A 13,553-nucleotide genomic window follows, 5' to 3' on the forward strand; every position below is an offset into this window, starting at 1 on the left:
CAATAAAAAACATGCTGTTACCTTCATACGATATATCCAGAAAAGCATGGCTTGTTCACTATGCAGAGGTCATTGCCCGTCGTGGACCAAGAGGCCATTACCTCACTGCATTGCGATCATCAAAAATTACCTCAAGCCATGGCACATCGGAACTAATGTAAAAATTGAATTTTATGGAGACATTTACATTGTACCAACCAACAACCCACACTGGATGTGGAAAAGATACACTAGTTGAAAAAAGTTTTAAAAAATAACATTACTTTTGAGGTAAATCCTTTGCAGGAAGAGCACTGCGTACAACTTCCATGATGCGAGTGCAATAACTGAAGATATTGTCTTTGACAGCCACAGCCAATAAACCAACAGCCTGAAATGCTGCTGCTCTCTCTTTGTCACGTCGCAAGGTATTAAGCAAATAAACAATAGTATCCCTTAAAAACCTGAAATAAATAAAACAAAGATTGATTAGATGAAAGTTATAACAAATTATTTATAAGAAATAACAAATATCCCCAACATCAGAATTTAAAAGTAATCAATAATAAACTTATACAAGTTTATTAGAAAAAAATTCTGGCAACATCGTGTTGGCATCTTCTGGCTGGGTTACAGAAGCAGTTGGAAGATGCTGAAACGATTAGCCAATCAGCAAACAAATTTCAGTGAATTTGTAAAGTTCTTTCAAACCAGAAAAAAGAAACATTTTATGTTAAAGTAAAAAATGAATTACAGTACGTTACGTGAACACATTAATTCTCCCAAAGGTTTAGTTTAGTTGTTTGTTTTTTTACAGCATATCCATCCTTTTCGGATTATTAATGCTATATTTATTAATTTCATGAAAAGTTATATATATATATATATATATATATATATATACTGGTAGCCAAAATGAATATTGAAATGCTCATATCTTTGGTTCTCTGTTACGAAACTATATGAAAATTTGCAAGCTTTTTGAAGATTATAATATGACAATTGAGAAAAAAAAAGAACCTATATTTTCAAACCAATAAAATATGCCAAAATTTGCCTATATATATATATATATGTGTGTGTGTCTTGCAAAGCAGCTTCAGTTTTGCTGCTTCGGTTGTCTCCCCTGTGCCCTTGCCAGGCCACTAATATATATATATATATAGGACTTATTGACAAAATAATTTTCCAACAAAGGACTAAAATATTTTCTTTTTAATTTTTTTTATTGTTTTTGTATAGTTTTTAAAATTATAAAACTTCCAAGACTATATGTATATAACATTCTAACTTGCTAATTCTGAAGAGTTTTTGTAGGAAAAAAATATCCCCTTTAATTTGTGATTTCCTTTCTAAGAAATTAGTATGAAACAAAGATTTCAATATCAAAACAAAATAAGATCTTTTGGAACATACATAATAATTGGTTTCGCTTGTTCTACAATATATCAACACATTTGGTGTTATTTAATTCCGAATCCAGTAATTGTAGTAGTAATGCCACAATCTCACTTCAAAGAAACAAAAGGTGTGCTTTCTCTGCTACCAGCACGTGGAAACCAGAAAACGCAAGTGGTGTGGCGTGTTTATAGATAAGGATAACATAAGCCACATGAAGTGGCGAGATTTAATAAACACAAAGGGAGCAGCAACACTCGAATGGGAAAACAGAAGTATTTTGCTCATGCCTCATCAGAAAGCATCCATCAGTAAAATATGCGCATGCATATGAAAACAAAAAACAGTGATTGAGGGGCGGGAAGCGGGGAGGGGGAAAAAAAAAAAAAAAAAAAAAATCACACTTGCAAAAAGTTCCGGTGCTGTAAACTATAATTTTCAAAACTCTACATAATAGTAATGTTGGAAAAAAAGAAAAAAAAAAACATTCAACTTGTTTATATCCACGAATATTATTTATGGTGTTTGGTTTTATGGCATACCAATCCTTTTTCGGGTTATTTAATGCTGAATCCAATCATTTTTGGGAAAAAGGTTTTATGCTTAAAGTTCTTTATATTTTCAAATATTTATTTATAATGTCAGGAGAGAAAAAAAAAAAAAAATTTTTCAGAATATAATAGAGTTTTGCAAAGGAATAGGGGAAAAAAAAACAGTAACATTAATGGTTGGTGCATTTTAGGTCAGAAAGCAGAGGATCTGGTAGCACTAAGGAACATGCGTAGCAAATTTTTTTTTTTTTTTAAAGCAAAAAGAGAAATTATAATATTTTCTAGAATAACTTACGTCCGTGAAAATAGCTCTGGATCAAAGGCAGCCAACCTTGGAATAGCCTTTAGCATAACTTGTTGTACATATATGCTGCGGTTCCCTTGGTAGAGATGGTGGACTAAACTAGCCACCTAAAACCAAAAAAGAATGGTACATATTTTAATCATATTACATTTAGCAATGTTATAACATAAAAGATAATTGAAATTGAATGGTTAGATATCAAAATATTATAAAAATATATTAAATTTTCATATTAATAATAGTTTGTGTTTGCTTAACTTCAGATTGATATTTTGGAAATAAATTTCATTAATTCTTCATAATGTAATAATTATCTGAAAATTTCAATAAGAAATAATCAGGTTATATTTCAAAAGAATAATTAACATATAAACAGCATGTCCGATTTTCCATGTTGTACCTAAATAATATGCATTTAAATATTGATATTTGATTCTGACTATTCAGTCAATTTCATCATTTATTGGTTTGCTACTGAATAATGGACAATTTAACAGATTATATCCAGCCTGGCATTTCCTTTGCTAACACAGAGTCATATACTAGTAACATTTTTTTTTTTTTCAATTTTTACAAATATACAAATGGCTCCTTAAATTTTAATTGCTGGATAGCATCTTAACATGTAGATTAGAACTAGAAATTAATGTTATCAATACTTTGCCTCGCAAACAAAAAATATTTTTATTTTTTTCTTGTTTCCTTTCAATTTTTCTTCAAACATTTAGGTAATTTTATATTCAGTTTCTGAATTTTTGAGATGGAGATTGATAATTTGAATTATTCGGACTATTACTCTCATCTTATTATTCACACAACATTTCAGCTCATGTAACCTCCAACCTTCTTAAGGTAGATCTTGTAAAATTTGGGAACTTGTACAGAATTCTGGTGTAGCATGCTCTCATTCCATTAACCATAACTAGGTAAAAATCCTTAATAATTTGCAATTGTATTGTTAGTATCACCCACACTGAGTATCAAACCTTCGAACTCTAGAAAAGTCTCATTTAGAACAGAATTTTACTTAGGACTTTATTACGCCATAGGTCCATAAGGTGTAACAGATAAAGTTTGAATCAAACCATTCTATTTATTCATTTTTTAGTTGAAAATAACAGGTTTGAATAAAATATTAAGATTCCTGATATATTTGTAAATATTTTATTCAAGATATAAATAAGGTCAACCTCAGGTTGGATAAACCTGTACTTTTATATTCTATAAAAAAAACATTATCCTTAAAAGAAAGAAAAAAAGTTATCCTAAAAAAGAAAAAAGACATTAAGAGTAATTTTTAAAAAGTAAAATTCTAGTATCATTCAATAATCTTTAGATTTGATTTTGTACAGAAAATTTGAATCAATTTAGAAGGGAAAAGAGAAAAAGAAAGTATAACTATAAAAAAAAAAAAAACTTTCTAAAAATTAAGGAAATTTTTCAAATCAAAAATTTAAGAAAGTATGAAAAAATTTAAAAAATCAGTTTTTTGCTTAATAAGTAAACAAACCTTATCATAATTTTTAGTCATTAATTCCTTGCAAACTCTGCTTTCAAATAGATTTCGTCTTTGTGGTGCCGAATTGTGTGAAAGGTCAAAGACAATCAAAGGTGATTTTTGGTGCAATTGCTGGAATCCACTTGTATTTGCTGGTGAACGGCGCCGAGGAGAAAACTCCTATAAAAGGATATATCATTCAGCATGTTAAAACAGATTATCTTGCACAACACAGACAGTAAAGATTATAGAACATTCAAGAAAATATAATATACAAAATTATAAATGTATTTTTGCACAAATGTAAAACCAATATAAACATTAAAAGAGTAGAGAACCAATGGATTTTTTTACAAATGTTAAACCTGATTGCTAGTATTTTTACAGCATATCAACCATTTTTAGATCACACAATACAAAAACAATACCGATCATAAACAATACATTGTCCAAACTATTTCTATTTAATTTATAGTACAATTCTAAGTTCATCAGTAGTCATTGTACAAAATTAACAAACCTACGCCTGAATCCAATTTTTTTTGCTTATTATTGGATCAATTTTTTAAAATATATCATTCAAAAGAAAAGAAAATAATTTTTCCAAATAAGTAATCATTATGTGCATTTATCCATTGAATTATTTTTAGTGACTCAAAACAGTATTTACTTCAAACAGCTGAAAATGCAAAATATGAATATTTTTAAAAACTCAATTTTACACATGACATTTTCAAAATTAAAGCAGCCAATCTTTATCAATATTATTGAAATTGTATAAACAATTAGAAGACACATTAAACTACAAACAGGAAGTTGTACTTTTCTCTGGCCACTTGAAGTGGAAACATGACAAAGTTTAAAGAGGTTTCTTCAAAAATTAGAAGATAAGCAAAAATGAGCATCTTATTATTCAGTCTCAAAATTATTTACGAGAGGGCGTTCCAAAAGTAAAACCTATTTTTTCAAATGGATCAGAGAGGATTGCAAATTGCATTGTTATGATGACTGAACTTATCCATTCATGACCTAAAAGTTTCATCTCTCTGCTGCAGATATTGACAGTGTGAGATTAAGAAAGCAACCCTTGTTATGGATGTGCATCAGAAGCAGACATGCATCATTGAATTCCTGGCAAAAGTGCATTGGAAACAGTGGTAACTATGTAAAAAAAAAATGCATTCTGAAGCACAAAAGGTTACTGTGGCTTTTTAACTTTTTGAGTTAAAAAACAAAAAAAAATAGGCTTTACTTTTGGACCAACATTAGATGAAATCTCAATGTTTTAACATCAAGCCTTATTAGGGAAACTTTCAATTTTCAAAAAACAAACTTAAAAATTGTGAGTTACTAAATAATATAAACAAAACTGTAGAGCAAGTGGAGACAGTATAAATAGATTTTATATTACATTAAGTTCATGCTATAAAATATTTTAAAATGTTAAATTTTTTAAACAAAATTTCATTAAAAAACAAAATAACTTTGAGACATTTTGAAAAATAGTATATCATTAAATGAATATTTGACATAGTAAAATAAATGGTGATGGACACCATCTGACTTATTTGTATTATCCAACTTTTAAAAAAGCTTGATATATACTGAAATATGGATATGAAAAAAAAAAAAAAAAAAAAAAAAGCAATTTACATTTGAAAATTCTAAATGCGAAAAATTCATAACATACATTTAAAACAGTTTACATTATTGACACTTATATTTTTTTCAATTCTCTCTTTTTTTTTTTTTTTGAAAATGTACTTAGAAAAAATATTTATATGAAGCTCGTTCATGTTTTTTATTTATAAATTACTCCAAATTAAAGTAATGTAAATTTAAATTAATTTAAATGTGTATATTGTTTGTGACACACACGTTTGATTCGTCGGAAAGTTTTGTTTTGTTTTTTTAAACTGTTTTAAAAAATTTATAAATTAAAACCATGAAAACAAAAATGATTTTTGACATGAAGTTGAACATCAAAAAACATTTTTTTTGCACCAACCTAATTATATATATATATATATATATACTAGCATTTCAGCCTGGCATTTCCCGGGTGTGGAGGTGTATGTTGAGCAAAAAAAAGCGGCCAATATTTTTAACTTTGGCCCCTATTATATGACCCCTTAACATTTATTGTTTTGGGCTCAAATCAAGTTATTAAGTTAGATCCATCTCCAAGGAACCTATATCTAAAATTTCAAGTGTTTAGACACAAAATTGTCGGAGGAGTTTAGTAGAGTTCTCAAATCGTTGAACTTTGACCCCTTAACAGCCAAATTTCTGTCCGAAAACCGATCCAAGATTTTCCCAAATCTCAGTACCCTGTTTATCAAATTTCGAGTATGTACACTTAAAATTGACACTTATTGCATAGGGAAATGTATACAGGCACACACACAGACACGTTCACTTTTATAGATATATATATATATATATATATATATATATATATATATATATATATATATATTGGGAATGTGGGTTAAATTTGTTTGATTTAGTTTTATACAAAAAGGGGCAAAAAGAGGCTAGAATCCTTTTGTGAAAATTCAGATACATCTGATTTTTAGTGAAAATTTTAAAATAGGTATTAAACATAATAAATATTACTCAAATTTCTAGTTTCTTTGGTGTATTTCAAAGTAGTTTAAGAGAGGATAATATGCGCACAATCTCTCATTTGAAAATTATAATATTTCAAATTTGCATTGAATTCGATCCATAATCATTAGAAAGCAATTAAGATTCCCTGAATTTTTTATTTCTCCTAAGACCGCTTAAGATTAAAACTTAAATGTTAGACATTTTCTAGAACCAAAATCATGTTATGGATTCAAAATTATCAAAATTGAAATAAGAATTCTAGATATAAGTTTTAATAGTATTATATATTGATTGGTGTAAAACTATTCTTTTCAGGAAATTTTGCACATTATGGATGGATATTCTTCAAGTTTAATATAAATCTGTTGTATCCTTGCAAGCCAGTAATAATCACAACATAGTGGTATAATTAACAAATAAAAGTCTGTTAGTACACATCATGGTTCTGGGGCCATAACTACCACAAATCACTACATCAATGTTTAGTGGTACTGTATTCATAGTCTCTGGGTAAGTTTATTAGTCCTTAAATTGCTATATCAGATTACCCCGATAATAAAATTGAAATAAAAAATATAAAAAACTGACATTTTTAATGAAGAGATATTTCTTAAAAGAAACTTTGGAAAATAACTTACCTTCACAGCTTTCTCAAATGTATTTTGTTGAATGGCCAATTCTTCCATCTCAACTCTAAGTCGCTAGTAATAAAAGAATATATATATAAAATGAGATTAGTTTTTTACTCTAAGATTCTTTGACAAAATTATGATCTATTTTGAATGTTATAAAAACCACCTTAAAAAAAAAAAAGGAAGAAGGGGGGGGGCATTCTATTTGTTTCAACTAATTCAAAAGAATTATTAAAAAAAACAATAAAAAAAAAAAAAACAATTTTAATCCTAAATTTAATCATTTTATAATTTCCAAAAACTAATTCTGTTCACCTTATGTAAAATAGTTGAATTGACAATATATTAAAGTGAAAATAACAAGTCATGATTGCCAAATATGTTAACAAATTTAGATAACAAAATATCTGACTATTTAATAAAACTTAATCTAAGAGATTTAGGATAATGATGTGGGGAGGGGGATAAAAACATTTCAGTTTAAAAAATATTGTATAAGTAGGGAAAATAGGAATTATTTCTTAGGAAAAGAGTGTCGTCTTGCCCTACACTTTGATGAAAAGGGAGCCTTTAGGTCACTTTCGACTATAATTGAGCATTTTAAGTAAACAAAAAATATGGAATGAACACATACATAGATCAATTTACATAGACAAATTAATAAATCCAACGAATCATATATTAGAAAAAAATAAATAAAAATAAACGGACAAGGAAGAAAAATCAATACTAGTAATTAGTTATGTGATTTTTTGTACAAAAGAGGAGAGTGCTTATTCATGTTTCACTCCAATTATAAAAAATTGCTGGTAAAAATAAAGTCAACAAAATGGCACAAAACTTTTATTGTGTACATACATGTTAGGTTTAAAAAAGACAGTACAACAAAAATTATGCAAGTATTTTTTTTTTAAAGAAAAAACACATTTTAACAGCAAAATGCTTTGTCCAGCAAGAGACATAGAAACAAAAACACTGGATAAATTTGTGTAAATTTTGGTGGGCAACCATTTTTAATCTAACATAAGTGCAGAATAAAGATTTTGTGCAAGTTTTTAATACTGGAATTAGTGTTGGGACGATTAATCAGAATAGGAAATCGGAAAACTTGGAACTTTTGGGGGTATCGGAATCAATAAAATTTGTGCCTATTTTCCAATGCCAAAAACGATTCTTTTAATTATCTTTTTTATTTGATTTTGTTTAAAACAAATTCTTCCACTGCTGGTAGTAATGATAAAATGATAAATATTTATTGATTTTAGCTACCAGTATCACCCTTCATAAGTGTATTTTTACATTTGAAAAAAAATATATGCACATTTAACAGGTATGTTTTTTGTTTGTTTTTATTATACGTAATCGGGAATAAATAACCAATCTATTGTTAAATATTTAGAGATTTATAAAGCATTGGAATCTGGAAAAATATTGGACTCGTCCCATCACTAATTGGGGGTAGAACTGGATAAATTTCAAGGAGTAATTAAGACTAACTAAATGTAAAAAAAAAAAAGTGTTGAATGTAGAATGATTTTGTCATTTTATCATGGCTACTATCATATGGTTGAAATACATCATTTCCCGTGTGTAATTAAAGGGAAAAGAAACAAAACATTTTTATTCCCTTAAGAGTAATTTTATAGCAACCTAATTTTAAAAAACAAAAGCTAATTAGAATTGTGAAAAATTCTTCTTTTTTTTTAACAAGGACATCCCACATATCAACGCCTAGAGGCCACTCGAGGATAAGGATTAAAAAGTGTACAGTGGTCAAAAGGACAATACCATAGTAATCGTTAGAAATGTAAATTTAGTTGGACTTGAAGGCTGCCATATTGTAGTCAGCTGGAAAGCAGGAAAACGGAAGACAATTCCACAGGCGCGCAGTTCTAAGAACAAAGCTTTCTTCATGGAATCTATATTTAGTTTAGGCACAGATAAAGAGTGGGGGAAAATTATTGATATTGTTTTTAGCCAAACGAGTGTTTCTCGTGAATATTTGGTGAGAGAGGACCATAGATTGGAGCTCAGATGAGCACTCACCATAAAAATAATGATAAAATGTCTATTATGCCAATAAAACTAATGATTGAATAACTTTTCAATTAACATCAAACAATATGATTAATAATTAACAATAAAATCGTGTACAAATTTAAAAAATTAAGATACAAAAAAAAAAAAAACTTACTTCTCCTTCCATGTTGCTACATCGTAACAATTCATTGATAATTAACAAGGATCCATGAATCCAATCTTCTTTGTTGACTCGTTTTTCTTTTCCCAACGCATCGGTGTAGGGACGCAACGCTTCCTCCAAACAGTGCTAGCAGTATTTAAATAAAAATTAATACAAAATCAATTACATCATAATCTTGAATTCATCTTTAAATTTAAATATGTATACATTTTTTGAAGTAAATAAATACTGTTATAAATTATCATTTATACATTTTATATTGATTAAATAATGGCAATTTACTGGTTCTGGCTTTTATTTTGTTTATTATGTTTTTTATTTTGTTTATTATTATTATTATTATTATGTAGTAAGTCTCAGAGATTCACAAGTCATGATTTGAAGGAATTCCCAGGAAATAATGTTTTTATTACTATAAAAAATATAATATAGATTAAATAGAACATGTATATAAAAATGTTTTGAAGCCATCCAACACAAAAAATAAATAATTTAATGTTTATCGATATATTTCGGCAAAGAATATTTTTTCTTCTTACATCTTATTTGATTTTCTATTTCAAACAGAAAACCAACCAATTATAATACATAATTGTTTAAATTGACAGAACAGTTGTCTTAAATTGACAGTTTGTGCAAATAAAATTTCATCACTACTAAATTTAAAACGTGTACTTTGGGATGAAAAATCAGTATTTTCCTATCTGTAAAACCAAAAAGATTGAACTTACTGAAAAGAAAAAAATTATATGAGAGAGAGATTACTAAGGCTTTATCTTCATATTCTCCCTTCTATCATACTTTTTTTTTTTAAACAATTGCAAAAATTGACAACTTGCAATGATGATCATAGAAACAAAACAGGGGGAAAAAGAATAAGGGAATAATATTTTATTGCCATGGGAAATCGATTATAATACTAGTTATTTTGATTTAAAAAAAAAAAAAAAAATTTTTTTCAAGACAAAATCAAGGAAGGGAAGCATTGATTAGGAATTTACTGTTTTCCATCATATATTTATACATCAGGAACATAGGATGAGCATATGACAGCATCTGTGGGTTGGATATTTCATTACTTGAAAGTTATTTAAAATAAATAAAAACTAACCTTGTACCAATCTTCACTGTGGTCGCGTTTTGTCTCCCGCTGAGATGTAACAGCCAACGTTGCTCTCAATGCAGCAACAGATGCTTCTCTGATTGCTGGCTACAAAAGCATACAAATCAAGGCAATATTATTAGTAAAAAAACATGAAATCATACAAAAAAAGAAAAGAATTTTCTAATGAAATATTTCTATAACGGATAAAAAATATTAATTATAAATAGTTTAAATTGAGCAATTTATGAATACCTCTTAGCAATGGTTAAAAGAAAATAATTATGCTTTGTGGTTTCAGAAAAGATTCTTAATAGAAAATCAACATCATATTTCTGACTAAAGAGAAAGTATTTAGGGTAAAAAGGCTAACTTTTACTTACACATTTCAAACAGTAATTATTTCAGGCTAATGGTCTCTTTAAATCTGAAGATGAAACTAAGCTTTAGTTTCATACTCAATTTCAAAGAGGATGATAGACCATAATAATTATTGCCAAAAATGTATTAGAAAAACTTACCCTATAGCTGGTTCTCTGCCTCTTTATCTACACGTATATCAAATATGTACATAAAAATTAAAATAACATCATAAAAGCAAAGATTTACCTTTGGGTCCCGCACGGCATTAAATATGTTTTCAAAGAATTGCGGAACTTGTTGGAAGAAGAATGTTGGTGTGAAAGTGGCTAATTCTTTAAGAATAAGAACCTAGAAAACAAAAAAAAGTAATCTTTAAAATTATTTTTTTTAAATATACAACGATGCTAATAAAACAGAACAATATTCGCTTTAACATCCATTAAATTCATAGATCAAAGTAATGACAGATTGTGATTTATTTTGTTTCAAAGCAAACAAAGCTAAACCATGTTTCTAGAAGGATCGAAAAACATCCAAGAAGACTCCAGTCATCAAAGCATTGTTGTCAAATTAAAAAAAAAACCTACACTATCAAAAAATACATATATATTTATAGCTCTATTACAATTTTTTTTTTAAATAATGTTTTAAAGTTTTGAATATCAAACTTAATTCTTGCTCTGGAATCTGATTTCCATAAGAATTGATCCGATTATATATATATATATATATACACACATAGATAATAATTGTGTTTCTTATCACACATATCACTATAGATTTCTCCACTTATAGCATCCTTTCTAAATGTTAGTAGTTTGGCTTTAGGCTAGATACTTGTCCTTATTAAATATTATTGCAACAAAAACAATCAAAAGTTTATTTCAAATTCAGTGTTATTTGCAAGCAAATGGGCACAAGCTGGAGAGATGCTGTGGAACTGGCCACAAATTAATGAATCACTTTGACTGTCTCATGTATTGCAGGATGCAGTATTCCCAAGTCTCTCTCTCTCTCTCTCTCTATATATATATATATATATATATTAGGTGCTCAAAAAGTATTTTTGTTGGGTTTTATAAGTATTAAAAAGAAAAAATTCAACCTTTTTTATTTTCATATTTATTCATCAAAGTATGCCCCCCCCCTCACACTATTATGTTCTTCTTAATAACTTGATAGGATTTAAAAAGGAAATCTTCAGTTTTAGAATGAAAAAAAGTAGACGCTTCTGCTTTTAAAAGCAGTTTCGTTCATGAACATTTTATCTTTCTGATAATCATTGAAAGTAACAAACTAATGATAATCTGGTTGTTAAAGATGTAGCAAATATGCTAGATTATGCATAATCTCCAAATTTTAGTTTGAATATATTGTCAAGAGTGATTTCCTTCTTCCCCAAATGAAGGTGCACATTTTCCTGAAAGAAAAAATGTTTTTTGGTTTCCATTTTTTTGGGTCTTTTTTTTTTTTTCCTGAACATGCTTATTAAGCATGATACAAGTTGAAATTTATTCGTTCTCGTTAGTTTAAAAATTTATAATGAATTATGTCTTGACAAGTCCAAACAGAGTAAACATTTCTTTGGGAATAATTGTGCATTTGAAATGTGTAGTACAGGAGTGCCAATGTTTTTGTTAGAATTTGACTACATTACCAATTTTTTAATAATTTAATAAAAGGTTTTGTTTTATTTTTTTAAAGTCAGCTAACATAAAAAGAGCATATGAAAAGTTTCTGGGTTTTTTTTATCTGATAACATATGAGGTAACTATTTGTCCAATTTCTATAACTTTCTGAGGTGATAACAATGCAATCTTAGAATACCTTAGCTTTCAGGAAATTATGAGGAGAGTTCTTTACAGGTTAAACTTTAACCTTTTAAAGAAATGGGCATTCTAGATTGTGGTGAATCTTCAAATGTTATCAATAAGTACCAATGTCAAACAGTTCAGCCCAAATGTTGCACAAATCTTTTGAAAAAGACTGAATGGATTTGTGCACAGTTTGAATTCATACAACAGGCAGATATGCAGGATTAATCGTTCATGAACAATTATAGCCAAAAGGAATAAAAACAAATGAGGATTATTGTCTGAAAAAGTCACAAGTAAAAACAGTGTATTTAAAAAAAAAAATGCATTTATCCAGTTTTACCTAAATATACAAAAATTATTACACAAAAAAATTTATTAAATGTATATCAGTTGGGTAAAACATAAAATAAAGCTGTATGCCAAAAATTAAACAAATTCATTCAGTATTTTGTTTTTATAAAATACAATTTGATCGGTAAACAATTTCTAACTGGTATTATGACTGTGTGCAGAATTATGTCCCTTGGCTGTTGACCTTAATGTAGTAAGACAATGAAAAAATTGAAATTGTTTAAAATATCTCAGTAATGGAGATAGAAAAAGCTGTATGATCTTAAAGAATCTTTAAATTTTTTAAAATCTGACTAAAAATAAGGAAGTTATGACTATTTTTGTGCCTTGTATGTTTGGATATTTTTCTCTCATTAAGACCATATGTGTTTAGTCACATTTTTAACACTAATTTTTCAATAAACTGTTATATTTTTTATTAGAAAAAGATAAAGCAATGAAATTTGCCATATAAATGTACTTTTGTGCAAGGAATCTGAATATGGAACTGAAAATCTTCATAAATTAATGATTTCCATGTAATCTGAAGTAAATGCACATAAATATCATAACATTATATGTATCCATTTCAAAAAAAAAATGTTGAATTGTAATATGTACAAGAAACTGAAATCTAATATAAAAAAAAAATTATATATAAACTTAAAAATAATATTAGATTTTAGGGCAATTCAAATATAATTATATTTAATAAAAATCAAATATAATTATATTTAATAAAAATCAAATATAATTATAATTA

The 13,553-nt window shown here is 27.6% G+C and overlaps 1 protein-coding gene across 2 annotated transcripts in view; it reads right to left on the reverse strand.

The window, feature by feature from the left end:
• The window catches only part of LOC145268167 (serine/threonine-protein kinase mTOR-like), a 223,826-nt gene that overhangs the window by 136,450 nt on the left and 73,823 nt on the right, over positions 1–13,553 (reverse strand). For both annotated transcript variants that reach the window (XM_080123389.1, XM_080123381.1), the window contains exons 4-10: positions 10,890–10,991; positions 10,290–10,388; positions 9,170–9,304; positions 6,982–7,044; positions 3,743–3,910; positions 2,224–2,339; positions 264–443 (exon numbers count right to left, since the gene is read on the reverse strand). In XM_080123389.1, coding sequence (XP_079979515.1) covers positions 264–443; positions 2,224–2,339; positions 3,743–3,910; positions 6,982–7,044; positions 9,170–9,304; positions 10,290–10,388; positions 10,890–10,991 — 863 coding nt within the window. The remainder of the gene's footprint in view (positions 1–263; positions 444–2,223; positions 2,340–3,742; positions 3,911–6,981; positions 7,045–9,169; positions 9,305–10,289; positions 10,389–10,889; positions 10,992–13,553) is intronic.

This window comes from Euprymna scolopes, chromosome 4 (assembly GCF_053919585.1).
Source record: "Euprymna scolopes isolate OS-2025 chromosome 4, ASM5391958v1, whole genome shotgun sequence".
Lineage (NCBI taxonomy): Eukaryota > Metazoa > Mollusca > Cephalopoda > Sepiida > Sepiolidae > Euprymna > Euprymna scolopes.